The sequence below is a fragment of the Coccinella septempunctata genome, chromosome 7, assembly GCF_907165205.1.
Source record: "Coccinella septempunctata chromosome 7, icCocSept1.1, whole genome shotgun sequence".
NCBI lineage: Eukaryota > Metazoa > Arthropoda > Insecta > Coleoptera > Coccinellidae > Coccinella > Coccinella septempunctata.
Window position 1 is genome coordinate 5,292,665 of NC_058195.1, and position 14,971 is coordinate 5,307,635.

Here is a 14,971-nt window from a genome sequence, read left to right on the forward strand (position 1 = left end):
GATATTTTTTCAGCATCTTCTGCCTGAATACTGCATGCTAATGAGAATCCATGTAAGGATTATAATAATTAGTAAAATAACACGTATTCAATGAATGAATGATTTGAATTCTATGGAATTCAGATTTCAACAAAAAGTCTTCAGTTAGTTCAGTGAAAAATAGGCATTAAGTGATTATTTATGCATTGTTCTCTGAATTTTTGAAAAATGTATTATTTTACAATTCTCTAAAAATTTTTACATGTAAAGTACAACTAACAGGACTTGCTAGGTAGTGTCCAATTTTGTTCTCAAAACTATGGAGTCAATTCTTAAAGAGTTGCATACGTTTCTGGAATTTTTCATTTTTTTGGGGCTTATTTTTCCTAGAAACTCCATGAGAATGAGAGTCCCTAAGATTATTATAATGAGTACTGTGTATTCAAGCTTAAATAATTCTATGGAATTCAGATTCCAACTCAAAATCTTCAGTAAAGTTAAGTGAAAAACTAATTAGGATTAGAATTAATTAGGTATCTAAAATTTCAGCAACTTTTCATGAATTTTTAATAATTATATGTTTACATTTAACGAAGAAGTGTCTGATTTTGTCCATATTACAATGAAGTCAATTCTCGGAAACTTTTATAGCTAGATTTACATACGATTCTTGAAATTACAATTTTTTTCGCATTTAGCCTCTATAAGAGTGAGGGTTATGCTAAACCAACTAAAGTAGTACCTAATTTGAAGTCAAATAGTAATAGTATCATATTTCAACTCAAAATATGTAGAATTGTCATCATTTTATCTACAACCAAATACAGTAAATATAATTTTTGTTTTAATTATTTTGAAAACAGAGTTAGCATGGTTGAAATCTAATAATTACTCATCCAGGACAACCAAAAACTACTTGAATCTCGACCAAACCTACCTGCAGTCAAAATTTGTTAATTTTGGTCGGAGATCGAATTCACAACTTTTACTCACAGGTTGAGTCATATAGCGCGTTCGGGTGTATGATTGTGAAAAATTAACGATCTGCAAAACATCTTCCGGAATGTAATTCGCTCATTAAAGCCCGTAAATCTTGCGCCATACGAAAATAGCCCTGCCTCATCCGTTTGGACGCTGGAATAGTATACCGGTAATGAAAATATCGAAATCCTAATTGGAGGTTTTTATTTGGGCTCCATAGGTTGGATTTGATTGATTCCATTGTTGTTCAAATGAGACGTTTCTCTAGCAGCACGAAGAAGATGCCGGCATAAAAATTGGATGAAAATAGAATTTGGCCACCATTTCTCGCTTACTCCCTCGACTGTAAGAACGGTGGGATTGAGATAAGCTTTAAATAAACTTGCCAAAATCATATATACCCGTATGATATCCACGATGTGCTGAGTGCCAACTTCAATTTGCTTATTTTCTTATGTTATGCAGAAAAATTGAAGTTTTCGTTGTATGGCCTGATCGGATTTCATTTTATTCCCATTGAGTTTTCGAAGATTTACGCGAATACGTTAGAGTGGCAGTGAAAAATGGGAAAACATCATAGGAAGAGGGTGAGTTTGTTTTCAGATTAAGTCTCCGTGAACTTTTCCTGATTTTTTTACCCTTGCAGTTTTCATAGTTTCAATTTATATTCAAAATTTTGGCATGTTTTTCATTTCTCTTATTGCAATATGCTTATTTGTACAGAAAAAAAGATGTGGTTAGTTCATCAACAACATACTTATTGAAGATTATCATTTGTAGAAATATTTCAATTGAATTTTTTTCAGAAATCTAAATTAAAAGTTTTTCGAGACAGATGATTCTTTCGCTATGGAAAATTACGAAAACTTTCTTCTTAGTTATGGATAACATTATTGTATTAGGAAGAATGAAAAAACAATCTCTACCTTCGAATCCCATCTCATTCAAATATTCGCAATATCAATTTTTCTTTCAACCCCAGTTTTTCACTTCATTTCAATATTAACAAACATTGAATATTAAAAGAATATGGATCTCTCCTACCAAGTTGATTGAAAAAACATCGATAATGAACGTATTTTGAATAGATGGGTCTTGTTGTTGGAATTCCTGAGTTATTGAATTTTGATGAACAAACCTCGAAAAGCTCCTTCTTTGTGTGAACATATAGGTGATTTTATTGGATTGGGATAGATGAAAAAATAATGATAGATTGCTATATTTTTTGTCCATAAATTCTCCGTCATCTGACATACAGGGTGTTGGAATTTTTCGTAAAAATTGACCATTTATTGCTCTGAAAGAGGTCGAGATATGTGAATGAATTTTGGTGTGGTTTAAAGAGGAAGTTATTTACTTTTTTTTACATGCAATTAAAAATTAAATGTTCATCATTACCCATGTTAGGAAGAGAGTTTGTCGTGTTTGATTCCAAAAGTGCATTATTGAAAAAATCAACAAGATGAATAGCTATCTCTACAGGGTCATTGTTTGACTCGTACGAATAATTTAACGATAGATTTTTGGGGTCGAAAGAAACACTTTTTTCCTTTACCACTTTCTCCAAATCGGCTCGGTTTAAAAGGTAAAGGCTGTTGAAAAACCATAAAAAATGTTATTTTTAGTTTTATCTCACAAACTGTTTCATCGACTGAAATGGATTTCGGAATATAGTTTTTCATATATTTGATGCATCTTTTTCGAACGATGGATATCACCCACGTCTTCCAGTTTTCTCATTATGACCATAACGAACCATAAAAATACCAAAAATTCAAAGAACACAGATGTTCAAAAATTAAAAAGTATCTGTGAAATTCGAAAAATTGGGTACTTTGGCTGGATACAACTCTGTTTAAAAGATCCACTGATGTGTAGTGTCACAGATACACCTAGTTATTCTGTAGGCAATTCTGTTTTTCCTTAGGTGGCACACCTCATTATGAAAATTTAAAATGGCAGTATCTTTTTATTGAAGCCGAATCGGAAAAATGGTACCTATAGGAAAAAAGTGTTTCTTTTGTCCTCAAGAATCTACTGATAAAATATTTGTATAAGTCAAAGACTTACCCTGTACGCGTTATGAAAAATAGCGAGATAAATAATTCATTAAACAAAATTCGTGTAAACAATAGGATCACTGTTGAAAAATATTAAATTTCTGAATACCTAGTTGAAGATATTGTTGCTATGGACAGTTTGACTTTGGTAACGTTACCGAAAATTGTGAAAATGGAATTTCGCAGATCGGTAACTTAACACGACATTCATTTTCGACGAACAAAAAGAATTGCTTACATAGTAGAATACCTTCCACCTGTTCCCATACACATTTGATTTATTTAAAATCGAAAGAATGGCTGAGACAATAATAAACAAATCCGGTATTTCTGATTTTTTTCCGACGAACTTCATAAGCGTCATTTTCTGTGAAGTGTGGAAATATTGAAGAGATACTTTCAGCCAAAACGACCAAGATTCATTATGAAAATCCAGAGATAAATTATACGTCCGCACTTTTCGAACTTTTATAAATTTACCTATATCTATCGATATAACTATATCTATATCGATATAACTATATCGATAGATATAAATTTATGAATAAATGGGTTTCAATATAAACCATCTGCCCCACTTACGTTAAACTTGAATCCTTCACTCTGATGATCATAAATACACGAAAATATTTGATGTTATGTGTTTGTGATATCATCAATCTTTATTGAACAACATTCTGGGATACTTAAAGTTTCATTTCAGATGAGCAAATCGTCTAAGTGCAAATCACCATTTACCTCATCAGATTTAGAAGATTTCAGTAGTTATGATGGCGAGAAGGAACCCATGTTTCAAGTTAAAACATCGAAAGCTATAGGAAGGTAAAGGAATAATGATAAAACAAATTTTTTCTCTTCTTAGGAATTCGTAGAATATAAATCAAGAGATCAGTAGAGTATGATTCTATGAAAATCTGATTGTTTTTTTGTGACAATGGATGCTATGTAACCTAATTAATTTCGATTATTATAACTGCCTTGATTAGAAGGCTTATTCATTTGATTCATACTAATGTGTTTGTTCTTTTAACTTTTAAGTTCCCATTTGGCCCAGGTAAAAATTGTTTTTGCGTCAAACGTGATAATAAATTCCGATTGGAGACTCAAATAAGTAGATTTAGATTGAATATTCTTATGAGCTGTAAACATAGGAAAATGATCAATAAACAGATCATCGCTTAACAATAATAAGATCGAGAAAAACACTAGTTCGATTAACGATTCCAAAATTGCGCATTATCCACAAGTATTCTTGCGTGAAGTTATTACAAGAGATCATAAAATCGGAAATACGATAAATCGCAGTGCACAGAACCGTTTTATGGTTGGGACCACGCCAAAATTTGGGAAGAACAGTTTGATAATAAAAATTGAATGTAAATAGAATAATTATGTCCGAAACTACTTGGCACTCGGTAATATACAATTGTGTTTTGTTACTGAGAGACATCATGACAGCAGAATACATGTATCGGATTACCGATTTACGTGTAATTTCGATTGAACGTTTTATAAAATTTATTTATTTTTTCCCATTCTGCCCTGATAAAAAGATATAGCCACTTTAAGAATTCATGATGAGCTACCCCTGAAAAAACAAAATTACCTCCAGAATAACAAGTTAAATCCATGACAATACATATCTGTGGATCCTTCAAGAAGAGTTGTATTCAGCCAAAGTACCCAATTTTTCAAATTTCACAGATTTTTTTTAATTTTGCAACTTCAAATTACTGGAAAACGACGCATTCTACGAGAAAATATGAAGAATACATTTATTTTAAAAAACGTTCAAATATTTAACAGATAGCATCCAACTTTGTTTCCAGAGTTGGATTCTTTGAATTTTTATATTTTTATGGTACGTTATAATGAGAAAGCTGGAAGACGTGGGTGATATCTTGTGTTCGAAAAAGATTCATCAAATAAATGGAAAACTATATCCAGAAATTCATTTCATTCGATAAAACCATTTGTGAGATAAAACTAAAAATAACAATTTTTATGGTTTTTCAACAGCCTGTATCTTTCAGACCGAGCTGATTCAGAAAAAATGGTAAAGGAAAAAAGTGTTTCTTTTGACCTCAAGAATCTACTGTTAAAAATGTGTACAAGTCAAAAACTCACCCTGTATATTTATTCAATTTTTAAGTGGAAGAAAGATGAAGAAATAAGATGTCCTTACCCCAAATAGTTATTAATGACCCTATACTATATATGAATTACGAATCCAACCTTCAATCTCAAATTCGACTCCAAAGAGGCTGCACATTCTGATTGTCATACGCAGTACCAAAATATCTTTTGTCCCAGAAAGTGTCCATAAACATTTTCCTTGAAATTTAGTTTAGAATATTAAGTCGACATTCGTTGAAAACAGAACGTGCAGAATGGGTTTAATTAATCACAATTCTGTGCATTTCTCAGTCATGTGTTGGCTTCCTACCAATTTCTACCAAATGATCAAGTTATTAGTCGGGAAAATATGACAACTTGGACAAAGGAAAATATTACGTCTGATTTGTTAGGTCTCGATTCCTTTAATCTCTTATGACTGCCTCAAACAAAGTAGGCCATTACTGAGTTACTCACTTTTGTTTATAGTTTTGTTCTGGCGGTCATGGATCAAACATTTTTATGCATTTTATGTAATGATCTTACATACAAATATACTTAGCATTTATGTAGATTCGCATTTTTTGGTAGTTCTCATAAACGCCCAATGATCAATAGTTTAAATGATCATTGAATCAGATAAACTACAATTCAAAAATTCATTGAAAATGTATAGGCTTGTTATGATTGCATTCGATTTTGAAAGAATTTCAAAAGGTTACGAAAAGGGTAAATACATTGTCCTTAGTAGCACTTCAATAAAGATGCTGTAAATTTGATAGGTAGCTCTAAATGCCTAATTCACTCGTTTTCAGGTATATGGTAGCCAAAAATGATATAAAAGCAGGCAAAATAATCATAAGAGAAAACCCACTGGTTGTTGGTCCATGTGTTGGAGGAAAAATACAATGTATTGGCTGTTACAAAAACCTAGAGGACGAAGATAAGAAATTTAGGTCAGATACTATAATATTTCATGGAAATATTTCAATTGTTTTCCAAGAATTTTGTACTAAAAAGATTCATTTCATTGAGAAACCCATTCAACATTCTTACAAATCAATTGCTTGGTTCCATATTGAAATTTATGGGAGTTTCTCATTATTCACTAAAAAATTGAGTAGAAAATTTGGTTATGAACTAAAAATTATTGACTTTTTCAGATGTATGGGCTGCGGATGGCCAATGTGTTCGAAGCAGTGTCCAGGGATAGACGAAATATACGGTCACACAAAAATCGAATGTTCAGTTCTGAAGGAATGTCATTCGAAAACCTTCTTCACTTGGGATGACATTGAAGACATGCGAACGAACTATCATTCTATAGTACCCCTCAGATGTTTGATCCTGAAAAGTACAGATCCAACCTCTTTTCAGACACTTATGGACATGGAAAGTCACAATGAAATCAGGAAAAACATTCCAGCAGTCTGGTTATCGAATCAGAACACGGTAGTGGATACGATCTTGGGAAAATGGAAGCTGACTGAATATACCGCTGAAGAAATACACACCATATGTGGGATCCTCGAGGTAAAGAAAATGTGAATTTTTAATCTAGGAGAAAGCACAACACGCTATAATAAATTTATTTAAAAGCAATCCACATCAAGTTCTTTCGCAGAATATTTGTTTCTTGAAATTATTATTATTCCATTTTGGCAGGAACGAGTTTCGAGCAAAAGAAAAAGTAACTTCAGACCTATCCATATCTTGTTGATTTCCAGGTGAATGCCTTCGAAATTGGTCACCAGGGAGTCAATATCAGGGGAATTTATCCAACAGCTTTCCTTATGTCCCACGATTGTGTACCAAATACAAATCACAGCGATGATGGGATAAACTTTACACTGACCGTTAGGGCGTCTGTTGATATTCCAGAAAACCATCCAATCACACTGAGTTACGCCTACACTCTTCAGGTAAATACTTGTTACATTCTAACCTTGAGTATTCAACTCAATACTCAAAAGATTCTAGTGCAGCGTTACTAAGAACTAAGACCTAAGGGAAGAACCAAGCCTCCTTGTTTCAAAGTTCATTTCTTCATTTACTTGATTGATTGATTATTGGAGGAATATTTTGTTTGTTTGTTTGCCATTGAGGCAATTTTTAAAAATCTCACTTGGCAACGATGTGATAGTTCAGCACTGTTTAGAATTCGATCAAAACTCTTTTCTCTCGTCGTTGCTGATGAGTGATGATGATATGGATGTTTGCTCACTCTATATAACACTTCCTACTGCATGAAATGTGGCCAACAGGTCATTTATTCCTAGATGAAATGGTGCAAATTGTTGAGATTATTCTCAAGATAATAATGGACCTTTGTGTGAATATCTACCATGTGTTTTTTGCTCCAGGGTACATTACGTAGAAGAGAGCATCTTTTGGACAACAAGTTCTTTGAGTGTTACTGTAGGAGGTGTAGCGATCCTTCAGAATTGGGTACTTTCGTCAGTGCTCTCCTGTGCCCTAAATGTAAGACTGGATACGTTCTTTCTGATGACCCCTTGAATAATGACTCAACCTGGAGCTGTAACAATACAAAAGAGGAAGGATACAGCTGTCCAGGTTATACAATTTCGTCAAAATCAGTTAGGCTTTTGATTGATAGGTGAGTTTCGCACATGCTGCTTACATACAGTTTATCACAAGTCAAGTTTTTTGAATATGGACGAAGAAATAAATAACGTCTAGTTCAAGGAGATATGGTTTTCGACAGCCTTTTTATATATTTTTCAGAATAAGCCGAGAATACGAGACCATCGATTGCAATGACATAGATTCTCTGGAATTCTTCCTGAAGAAATATAGAAATGTGCTACATCCAAACCACTACATTTGCCTGGGAGTCAAGCTGTCCCTCAGTCAACTGTATGGCAAAATTGACGGATATCTGATCTACGAACTGACGGACAAACAGCTATCCAGAAAAATAGAAATATGCAAGGAGATAATGCAGACTTTCGACGTTATAGAACCAGGCCTAACCAAACTAAGAGGTAATTACTCAATGGTCAATCAATCCCACTCTAAGAGAGTGTTAAAATATGGTGGCATTAAAAACATAGAACAACTGCACGACTTTGAGGGATGATAGCGCAGCCATCTTGAACGATTTTGCTGGAAAGATCTCACTTTTGAACACTTCAATTTTTCGTTGAAGAAAACTTTAACCTCTTATTTTTCAGGTGTGACTCTGTACGAGCTGCATGCGCCTCTCATGGTGTTACTTACCAGGGAATTCGAAAGAGGTTTTTTAACGAAAGATGATATCAAAAGCAGACTCAGAGAGGTAGTCAGTTGTTTGATAGATGCAAGAAATATTCTAGAGCTAGAACCAAAAATATCCACTGAGGGGGCTATGGGAGTTGCTGCTCAAGAAGCCTTACTGCAGATAAAAGACTGGGAAAAGATAATTGGGAAAATATGAAAAAATATTGTTCTTCAATTGATTGTTTCGTATTGGGGAATGAATTAAATGTATATATTTTTTCTTGTTTTGCATTTTTTCATGGATATAATAAATTTCATCCATTCTCTTTCAAAATATACATGTACAGGGTGTTGTTCGGACTCGAACCCTAGGTACTCATTGATTTTCTCAAGGCTGAACATGAGAGAAGATTTTATTATTTTTTTTTAACTGTACACTTCAGACAAAAAATAAACAAACCAAATATTATTAGGTTGTTTAGGGTGGCTCACAAGTTGAAGTGAATACTTCTGTTGAATCGCTTTCCAGTATTCCGTATTTCCTTTTCAGTCTTTATATTTTATAAAGGGTGAGTTCAAAAATTGAGAAGTATCTGTGAAATTCGAAAAATTGGGTACTTTGGCTGAATGCAACTCTGTTAAAAAGATCCACAGATGTGTAGTGTCACAGATTAACCTATTTATTCTGAAGGTAATTTTGTTTTTCCAAGGGTTGCATAGCTCATTATGAAAACTTTAAATTGCTTTTATATCTTTTTACCAAGGTATAGGAAAAGAGTGATTCTTTCGACCTCAAAAATCTACTGTTAAAATATCTGTGCGAGTCAAAGACTCAACCTCTGTAAAAGTATGAAGTATAATAGTTACTTCTTAATATCGATTCATGGTTTGCAGTCTTAATTTCGAACGAACTACATGGATGAAAGTTCAAAAGACCAGTCTGCATGTTCCCAATCACGTGAACGAAAACCAGTTATCGATCAACCCCTCCCATCATCCCCTAAGTCAACCCCTGCATGCGTACTACCCCAACCAACTCCCAGTATCCTTAATCCAATATCTACGAAGGGTCAGCTGGGGATGAGCGCGCATCCAAGGCAGCTTGGATAAAACGATTCGCAAGATTCGTACTACTGAAACCGTTAGGGAATCCCTCCCTACCCTGTCTATGACGTCACGTTACGCCATACAGCACCCTTTACCGCCAAATGTTAATACTTAAGTGGAGCGCAGACTGCGCGTGCTGAATTGCATCGATTTAATTTCAGTAGGGTGTTCAGTCAGGGCCCTGACTGAGCTCGTTTTGTTGTGAAAGAAAAACACCATAGCACCCCAATTTTCCAGAGGAAAAAACACGATATTCGAACCGTTGGAGAAGATTCAATATCGCACGGATTATGGAAAATATAATATAACCTATATCGGACTGTCTACGAACGTTTACTGAGTCTACTCGTCTTTATCTAAGTATTGTTTTTGTGCGACACATCGGATTTTGAGTTCGCAGATTCAGGTGAGTTTGTAGCATGGATATTTATTGATCGTTCGGACACAGTTCTTCGAAATCTGTGTATCGATAAAACTGTTTATTTTGGATTTTTACTTCTTGAGACTTGGGATGTTTAAATGACTACTGCGATATTTTGCGCATTGCTTGTTGCGAAATAAGAAGAAAGATTGAATACGAAAATTTTCCAATTCTAGTTTCGAGATCAACATCGATTAGATTGAAATGGTTGTATACTTCAGTACCTAGTTGTACAAAGTAGAAAGGTGACTTAAATGTGTTTTTTACTGAGCAAAGAAGTCGAGGGCTATACAGGTTGTCTGAACACAAGAGAAAAAGAGATTTACTTTATATAACAATGTATTTATGCTATTTTGAAAGGTATTTCCATATTGTTTCGAAATTAGTTAATTTTATCTGCCAATTACAATTTGGGGGATGTCATGTCACCGTATATTTATAGGGGAAATTGTTGTTCTTATACTGGAATGGCGCTGAAAATTTTCCGAATAGGTTCTCATTTTCAAAATATTTTCTTCGATATACGGGGTGTAAGTAAGTGAGTGCAAACCTCAGGGGGTGATTCTGCATGAAAACTAATGACAGTAGGCTATATAACTTCTGTTCGTAAATGCTTCGTTTTCTGAGATACGGAATTAGACTTGAATTTTTCAAAGTGGCCATTTATTTATTGCGAATGAAATTTAATAGGTTTCAAGGGGTAGTTTTACCTCTCATTTTTCTTTCATTTCCTCTTTCCTTTTCGTTAAAAAAATTACTCGTGCCTTTTTTCGTATATGGGGTACAGTTTTCATCATACAAACAATAAAATATTGTGACGCGTAAGTATTTTTATCTTGTTAATACATTTATCTAGGATAATGATGCTTAAAACCCATCAAATTTCATTTGCATATACTTATTATACCTTTTGCGACACAAAATAACTCAAAGATTGGGTAATATCCTGAATTTGTTCGTAATTTACATGAAACATGCTGTATATCACACTGTCGTTAATTTTTAATGGCGTTCAAATTCAAGGGTACAAAACTGAACTAATTGAAGAAAAAATGAAATATGTATTATTATTAAATATTGAACTATATAGTCCTATAATTGCAAGAATTTGAAGTTGATATATAATTGAACACGTTTTAGGATTTTTGTTTGAACTGCAAGTGTAGAAAGGCACATTAATGAATATGGATTTCTCAAAGTGAACTATAGAAATGTCATCTCCCAGAAAAATAATCATAGACCTAAATGTGATAAATATTTTTAGATGGACATCTTTCGACAAGGGTATCTCCCAAAAAAATTCATCGTAGATCTGAAAATCTCAATGTGATATACGTATATCCTAAAAGAGCAATTTTCTAGTAATAAATTCCGAAATTTCAGCGAGCTTTCTTTTCTGTTAATGATTGCTTGGATATTTTGGACAGTAATTTTTCAAAACTTCTAATAAATTCAAAATTATTGAAAAAAAATACATTTTCATAGCAGAGTTGAAAATAGACGTACTTACGAGTGATCTAGAAGAGGTACCTGTTTTCATAATTCACGAATAGAATCTTTTAATGACAATTGAATACTTCAGGTATTTCAATATTCGAGAAAATTTGATGTAGGTACTTCTAGAAATAAGTCTACCTCGTTTCTTTGCACAACAGTGTTAAATTATTCATTCATATAGAAAATGTATGCTTTCAGGACATACTCATAAATATTCCATTTATTTCATAACACAAAATATAAGTACGTAATGCACCTGAAATATTTTTTGTCCAAAAAAATTTCGAAAATATCCCCAATTGACCTAATTCGAATCTGACAGCAAAACGAGCACTCATTCGGGCAGGCTAGGTTGCCAAAATAACAAAAGCGAATTGTGCTGAGTCAAAAACATTGCTTTATACTTCCCAGATAAAACATGGCGTCGCACCATTCTATGAGAACGCTACAAAAGAAGCGAACAACCAATTTCCGCGAAGACGAGACCAAATTGCTCATACAGTTGTGGGGTAGTCCTCAGATTCAGAATAAATTGTATCTGACGCATCGCAAGGCACCCGTTATGCGAATTTTGGCGGCCAACATGCAAAGACATGGTTTTTACAGAACGCCGGATGAGATCAAAACCAGAATCAGAAATTTGAAATGTCTGTACCATCGAATTAAGAGAACTGTCCAGTCCGGCGCTGGCCTCGGCACTGTAGATCCGGACTGGCCCCATTACAGAGCGATGGACTCCATTCTGTCGAAGGAGAGCATTAAGAAGGAGAACCTCTACAAGGACAACGTCCTCGAAGGGCCAAGATGCGAGGATATCAAGCAAGAAATAGAAGACATAGAAATTAATGATGACATGGAGTCGTACACCACCACCAGCAACCACGAGTAAGTGCTTTTAAATACCCTTAGTTAAATTATACCTTCAGCACATTTTCTATGCCACCCAAATCGAGTAACAATAAATTTTCATTTATTTTCATCTAATCCTTTACACGCATCATTCGAATAAGCAAATTCGATTAGTTTATCGAAAAAATCCAGTCACTTCGAAATTTCTAATTCTTCTCCATGACTACAATATTCGACAGAATTCACGAATACATCGAATTACTGGCAGAATATTGTTCGCGTAAATAATTCCTGAAGAAAGGTGAAGGAATGTTTCAAATGGAACTAGGTATATCGACTTGAAATTTTGATGAAGTGAGAAATGCTATCGACAATCTTATTTTCAGCAATGGTTCCATTAAGTGTGAGTAAAAAGGCTTTTCAAATAGTTTTCTTACGTCAATTTGACATTCTCGTTGTTTGAAATGGAGGAATTTCTCTGTATCAAAGGATTGAACTTTGTTCTTGATGTTTACTTGACGACGCGGCAGTCCAAATGTTGCTCGATCTACCAACAAGTTTCAACTTTGGTAATGCAAAAATGTAACTCTAAATTTGCGATAAAATCATCCTAAAATCGCTTAATATAAGAACCAATAAAATCATCACAAAAAAATTGCTTTTTAAATTGGAAAATTGTAGTGAAATTGTCATGAAATATGTCAGTTGTATTACCTAATTCTTCATTGCAAAATCTTCTAGTATTATTCTCCAATACCTTTAACGTTTTACAATTGCCATTGCAAAACAGTATTGGAAGAATAGGACTCGAGCATTTTGCAATGAAGAATTAATAAATGAAACATTTGGTATAATTTTTTTGGTACCTATAGACATGTGTTTATCGTCTTAAAGGTAAAGGTAAAGCTATGCTTACCTACAACTTTGCGCCAGATTTAATTACGATGAGAGGTTTTGGAACCAAATGAAAATATCAAATACTTACTATTCTTTTGAAGTATTTTGAACTGAATTTGAAAGGAAACACATCAACTGTGTCAATTGAAAAAAGTATATTGAAGCCACCAACATGAATTTTTGGTAACATACAAATCTTCTGGTACCTTACACCATTGTTGATTTCCCAAATATTATACGTCGAGAATATGGTGCAGAACTCCCCCAAACTTCAGTTGTTTGTTGCCGGTTCTGAGTTCTATCGTGATTCTGATTTTAGGTCTGAATATGGAAGCGAAGAAACGACCAATTTACCATCGCTCACACCAGCCCCCCATAAAAACGAGAAAAATACGTCCAAGAAGTCCAATAAGGAGTATCCAACAATAATGCCAAGCTTGACCAATTTTGCCATACCCCTCCAAACACAACAAGTTACATCTCCTCACAGTGCAGCCAATAATAATAATAGGCCAAATGGTGTACCGTCATTGCCTTTTCCCCTATTTATAGTGCAACAGAAGCCTCAAGTGACTAATGGCGAAACAAATTCATCGAAAACGAATCTTGCTACTATGCAGTCACTGCAGCAGTTGCAGGCCCAGCCACAAAATTGCGGTAGCACCGGAGGTAAGCATGCATCAAATGATCCAGAGCATTGATGTTCCATAACTTAGGTACTTCAATAGAGTATCTATCCATCGTTTCAGTTACTGACTATAGAGAAGACCATTCTGAAACCAGATGGTTTTTCTACATTCTTCAGTAACTGAAACGATGGATAGCTTAATTAAGAAGTATTTTGATCTCATTAGGAATAAGATATGCGCCTGCCTATACTGGCTTCTTCACAGGACATTATCACCTAGAGACCAGAAACCCAGAGAAGTTGTCTCTGTTGTCAACTAAGGAAGCATAACTATAAAGATTGCCTAAATGGACTAAGTTGTTTTGAAATTTGAAGAACGCCGATGTGGATTATTGCACGCCCAGCTATTTGTATCCCCCTGCATCATGATATCCCTCATATTCATTTCAATACCTATACAAATCGTGCTTAATGAAGCTCTTTTTTCCAGAAATAAATGTTCTGCTCAAGGATCTTGTGGATATTCAAAGAGAAAATTTATCTGTCGAAAAACGACGCCTTGAGTTAGAGAGGGAGCGGTTGGACTACCATAAAAACGTTGGAAGCCAACTCTTGACACTGATTCCAGTGTTTGGTAGTTTACTACAAAATTTGATTCTTACGAACGAAGCGACAAGTTCCGAGTCTTCACCGCAGAAAAATTCAAAGAGAAAGAAGTCGGTCAATGACGAAATACTCAGAGAGAGTAAAATATTGCGAACTGTCCTAGAGAAAAATATCAAGAGATACATGTTGGAGGAGGATTATCAGGAAGAAAGTGATCAAGACGAAAGTACACTAGCAATAAATGAAAAAGAATCTCCCAAAAAGAAAAAGAAGAATGAATGCTGATTTTTTTGTTGTTTTTATGATACATTCCATATGATATTAACTTAGTTTGCTCATTGTTCCAAGTTACCTGAATACTTATTTATTTTAATTTATTTTTGATAAAGATATTATATTTTGTTTTGAATAAGAAATTAAATGTTTTGTTGATTTTTATATTTCCTGTTTTTTTTTACGTCCTTTCGTCTGGTGTTACAGTATTCACCGGCGCATAGTGATTCGAATTGATTGAAAATGGGATAATTTTAGCAAAGTTGGGCATAGATAAAAAATTAGCTACACCTCTTTAGTTTTATACCGCCAGGACAGATTATTTACAACTAAAAATCA

General features: G+C 34.1%; 2 protein-coding genes across 4 annotated transcripts; both read left to right on the forward strand.

The window, feature by feature from the left end:
• Positions 1-1,286: 1,286 nt before the first annotated feature.
• Positions 1,287-8,634, forward strand: LOC123317546 (SET domain-containing protein SmydA-8-like). 2 transcript variants are annotated; one of them, XM_044904127.1, is made up of 8 exons: positions 1,287-1,547; positions 3,724-3,842; positions 5,951-6,091; positions 6,299-6,668; positions 6,863-7,057; positions 7,499-7,752; positions 7,881-8,140; positions 8,330-8,634. In XM_044904127.1, the coding sequence occupies exons 1-8, from the start codon at positions 1,524-1,526 to the stop codon at positions 8,569-8,571; spliced, it is 1,605 nt and encodes a 534-aa protein (XP_044760062.1). In that variant the 5' UTR covers positions 1,287-1,523; the 3' UTR covers positions 8,572-8,634. The 2 variants fall into 2 exon arrangements, with proteins under 2 accessions (XP_044760062.1, XP_044760063.1); XM_044904128.1 differs by lacking the exon at positions 3,724-3,842.
• Positions 8,635-9,553: 919 nt separating this feature from the next.
• On the forward strand, positions 9,554-14,797 carry LOC123316780. 2 transcript variants are annotated; one of them, XM_044903000.1, is made up of 4 exons: positions 9,554-9,867; positions 11,791-12,264; positions 13,445-13,794; positions 14,244-14,797. In XM_044903000.1, exons 2-4 carry the CDS (start codon positions 11,798-11,800, stop codon positions 14,642-14,644), a joined length of 1,218 nt encoding a protein of 405 aa, XP_044758935.1. In that variant the 5' UTR covers positions 9,554-9,867; positions 11,791-11,797; the 3' UTR covers positions 14,645-14,797. The 2 variants fall into 2 exon arrangements, with proteins under 2 accessions (XP_044758935.1, XP_044758936.1); XM_044903001.1 differs by lacking the exon at positions 9,554-9,867 and having other exon boundaries at positions 11,059-12,264.
• Positions 14,798-14,971: the final 174 nt, after the last annotated feature.

Bases quoted from the DNA above. Each gene is read 5' to 3' on its own strand.
- LOC123317546 (XM_044904127.1), top strand. From the start codon at position 1,524: ATGGGAAAACATCATAGGAAGAGG. The intron at 6,669-6,862 runs GTAAAGAAAATG...GTTGATTTCCAG, and splicing joins CCATATGTGGGATCCTCGAG to GTGAATGCCTTCGAAATTGG. The intron at 8,141-8,329 runs GTAATTACTCAA...CTTATTTTTCAG, and splicing joins AGGCCTAACCAAACTAAGAG to GTGTGACTCTGTACGAGCTG.
- LOC123316780 (XM_044903000.1), top strand. From the start codon at position 11,798: ATGGCGTCGCACCATTCTATGAGAACGCTACAAAAGAAGCGAACAACC. The intron at 12,265-13,444 runs GTAAGTGCTTTT...TTCTGATTTTAG, and splicing joins ACCACCACCAGCAACCACGA to GTCTGAATATGGAAGCGAAG. The intron at 13,795-14,243 runs GTAAGCATGCAT...TCTTTTTTCCAG, and splicing joins AAATTGCGGTAGCACCGGAG to AAATAAATGTTCTGCTCAAG.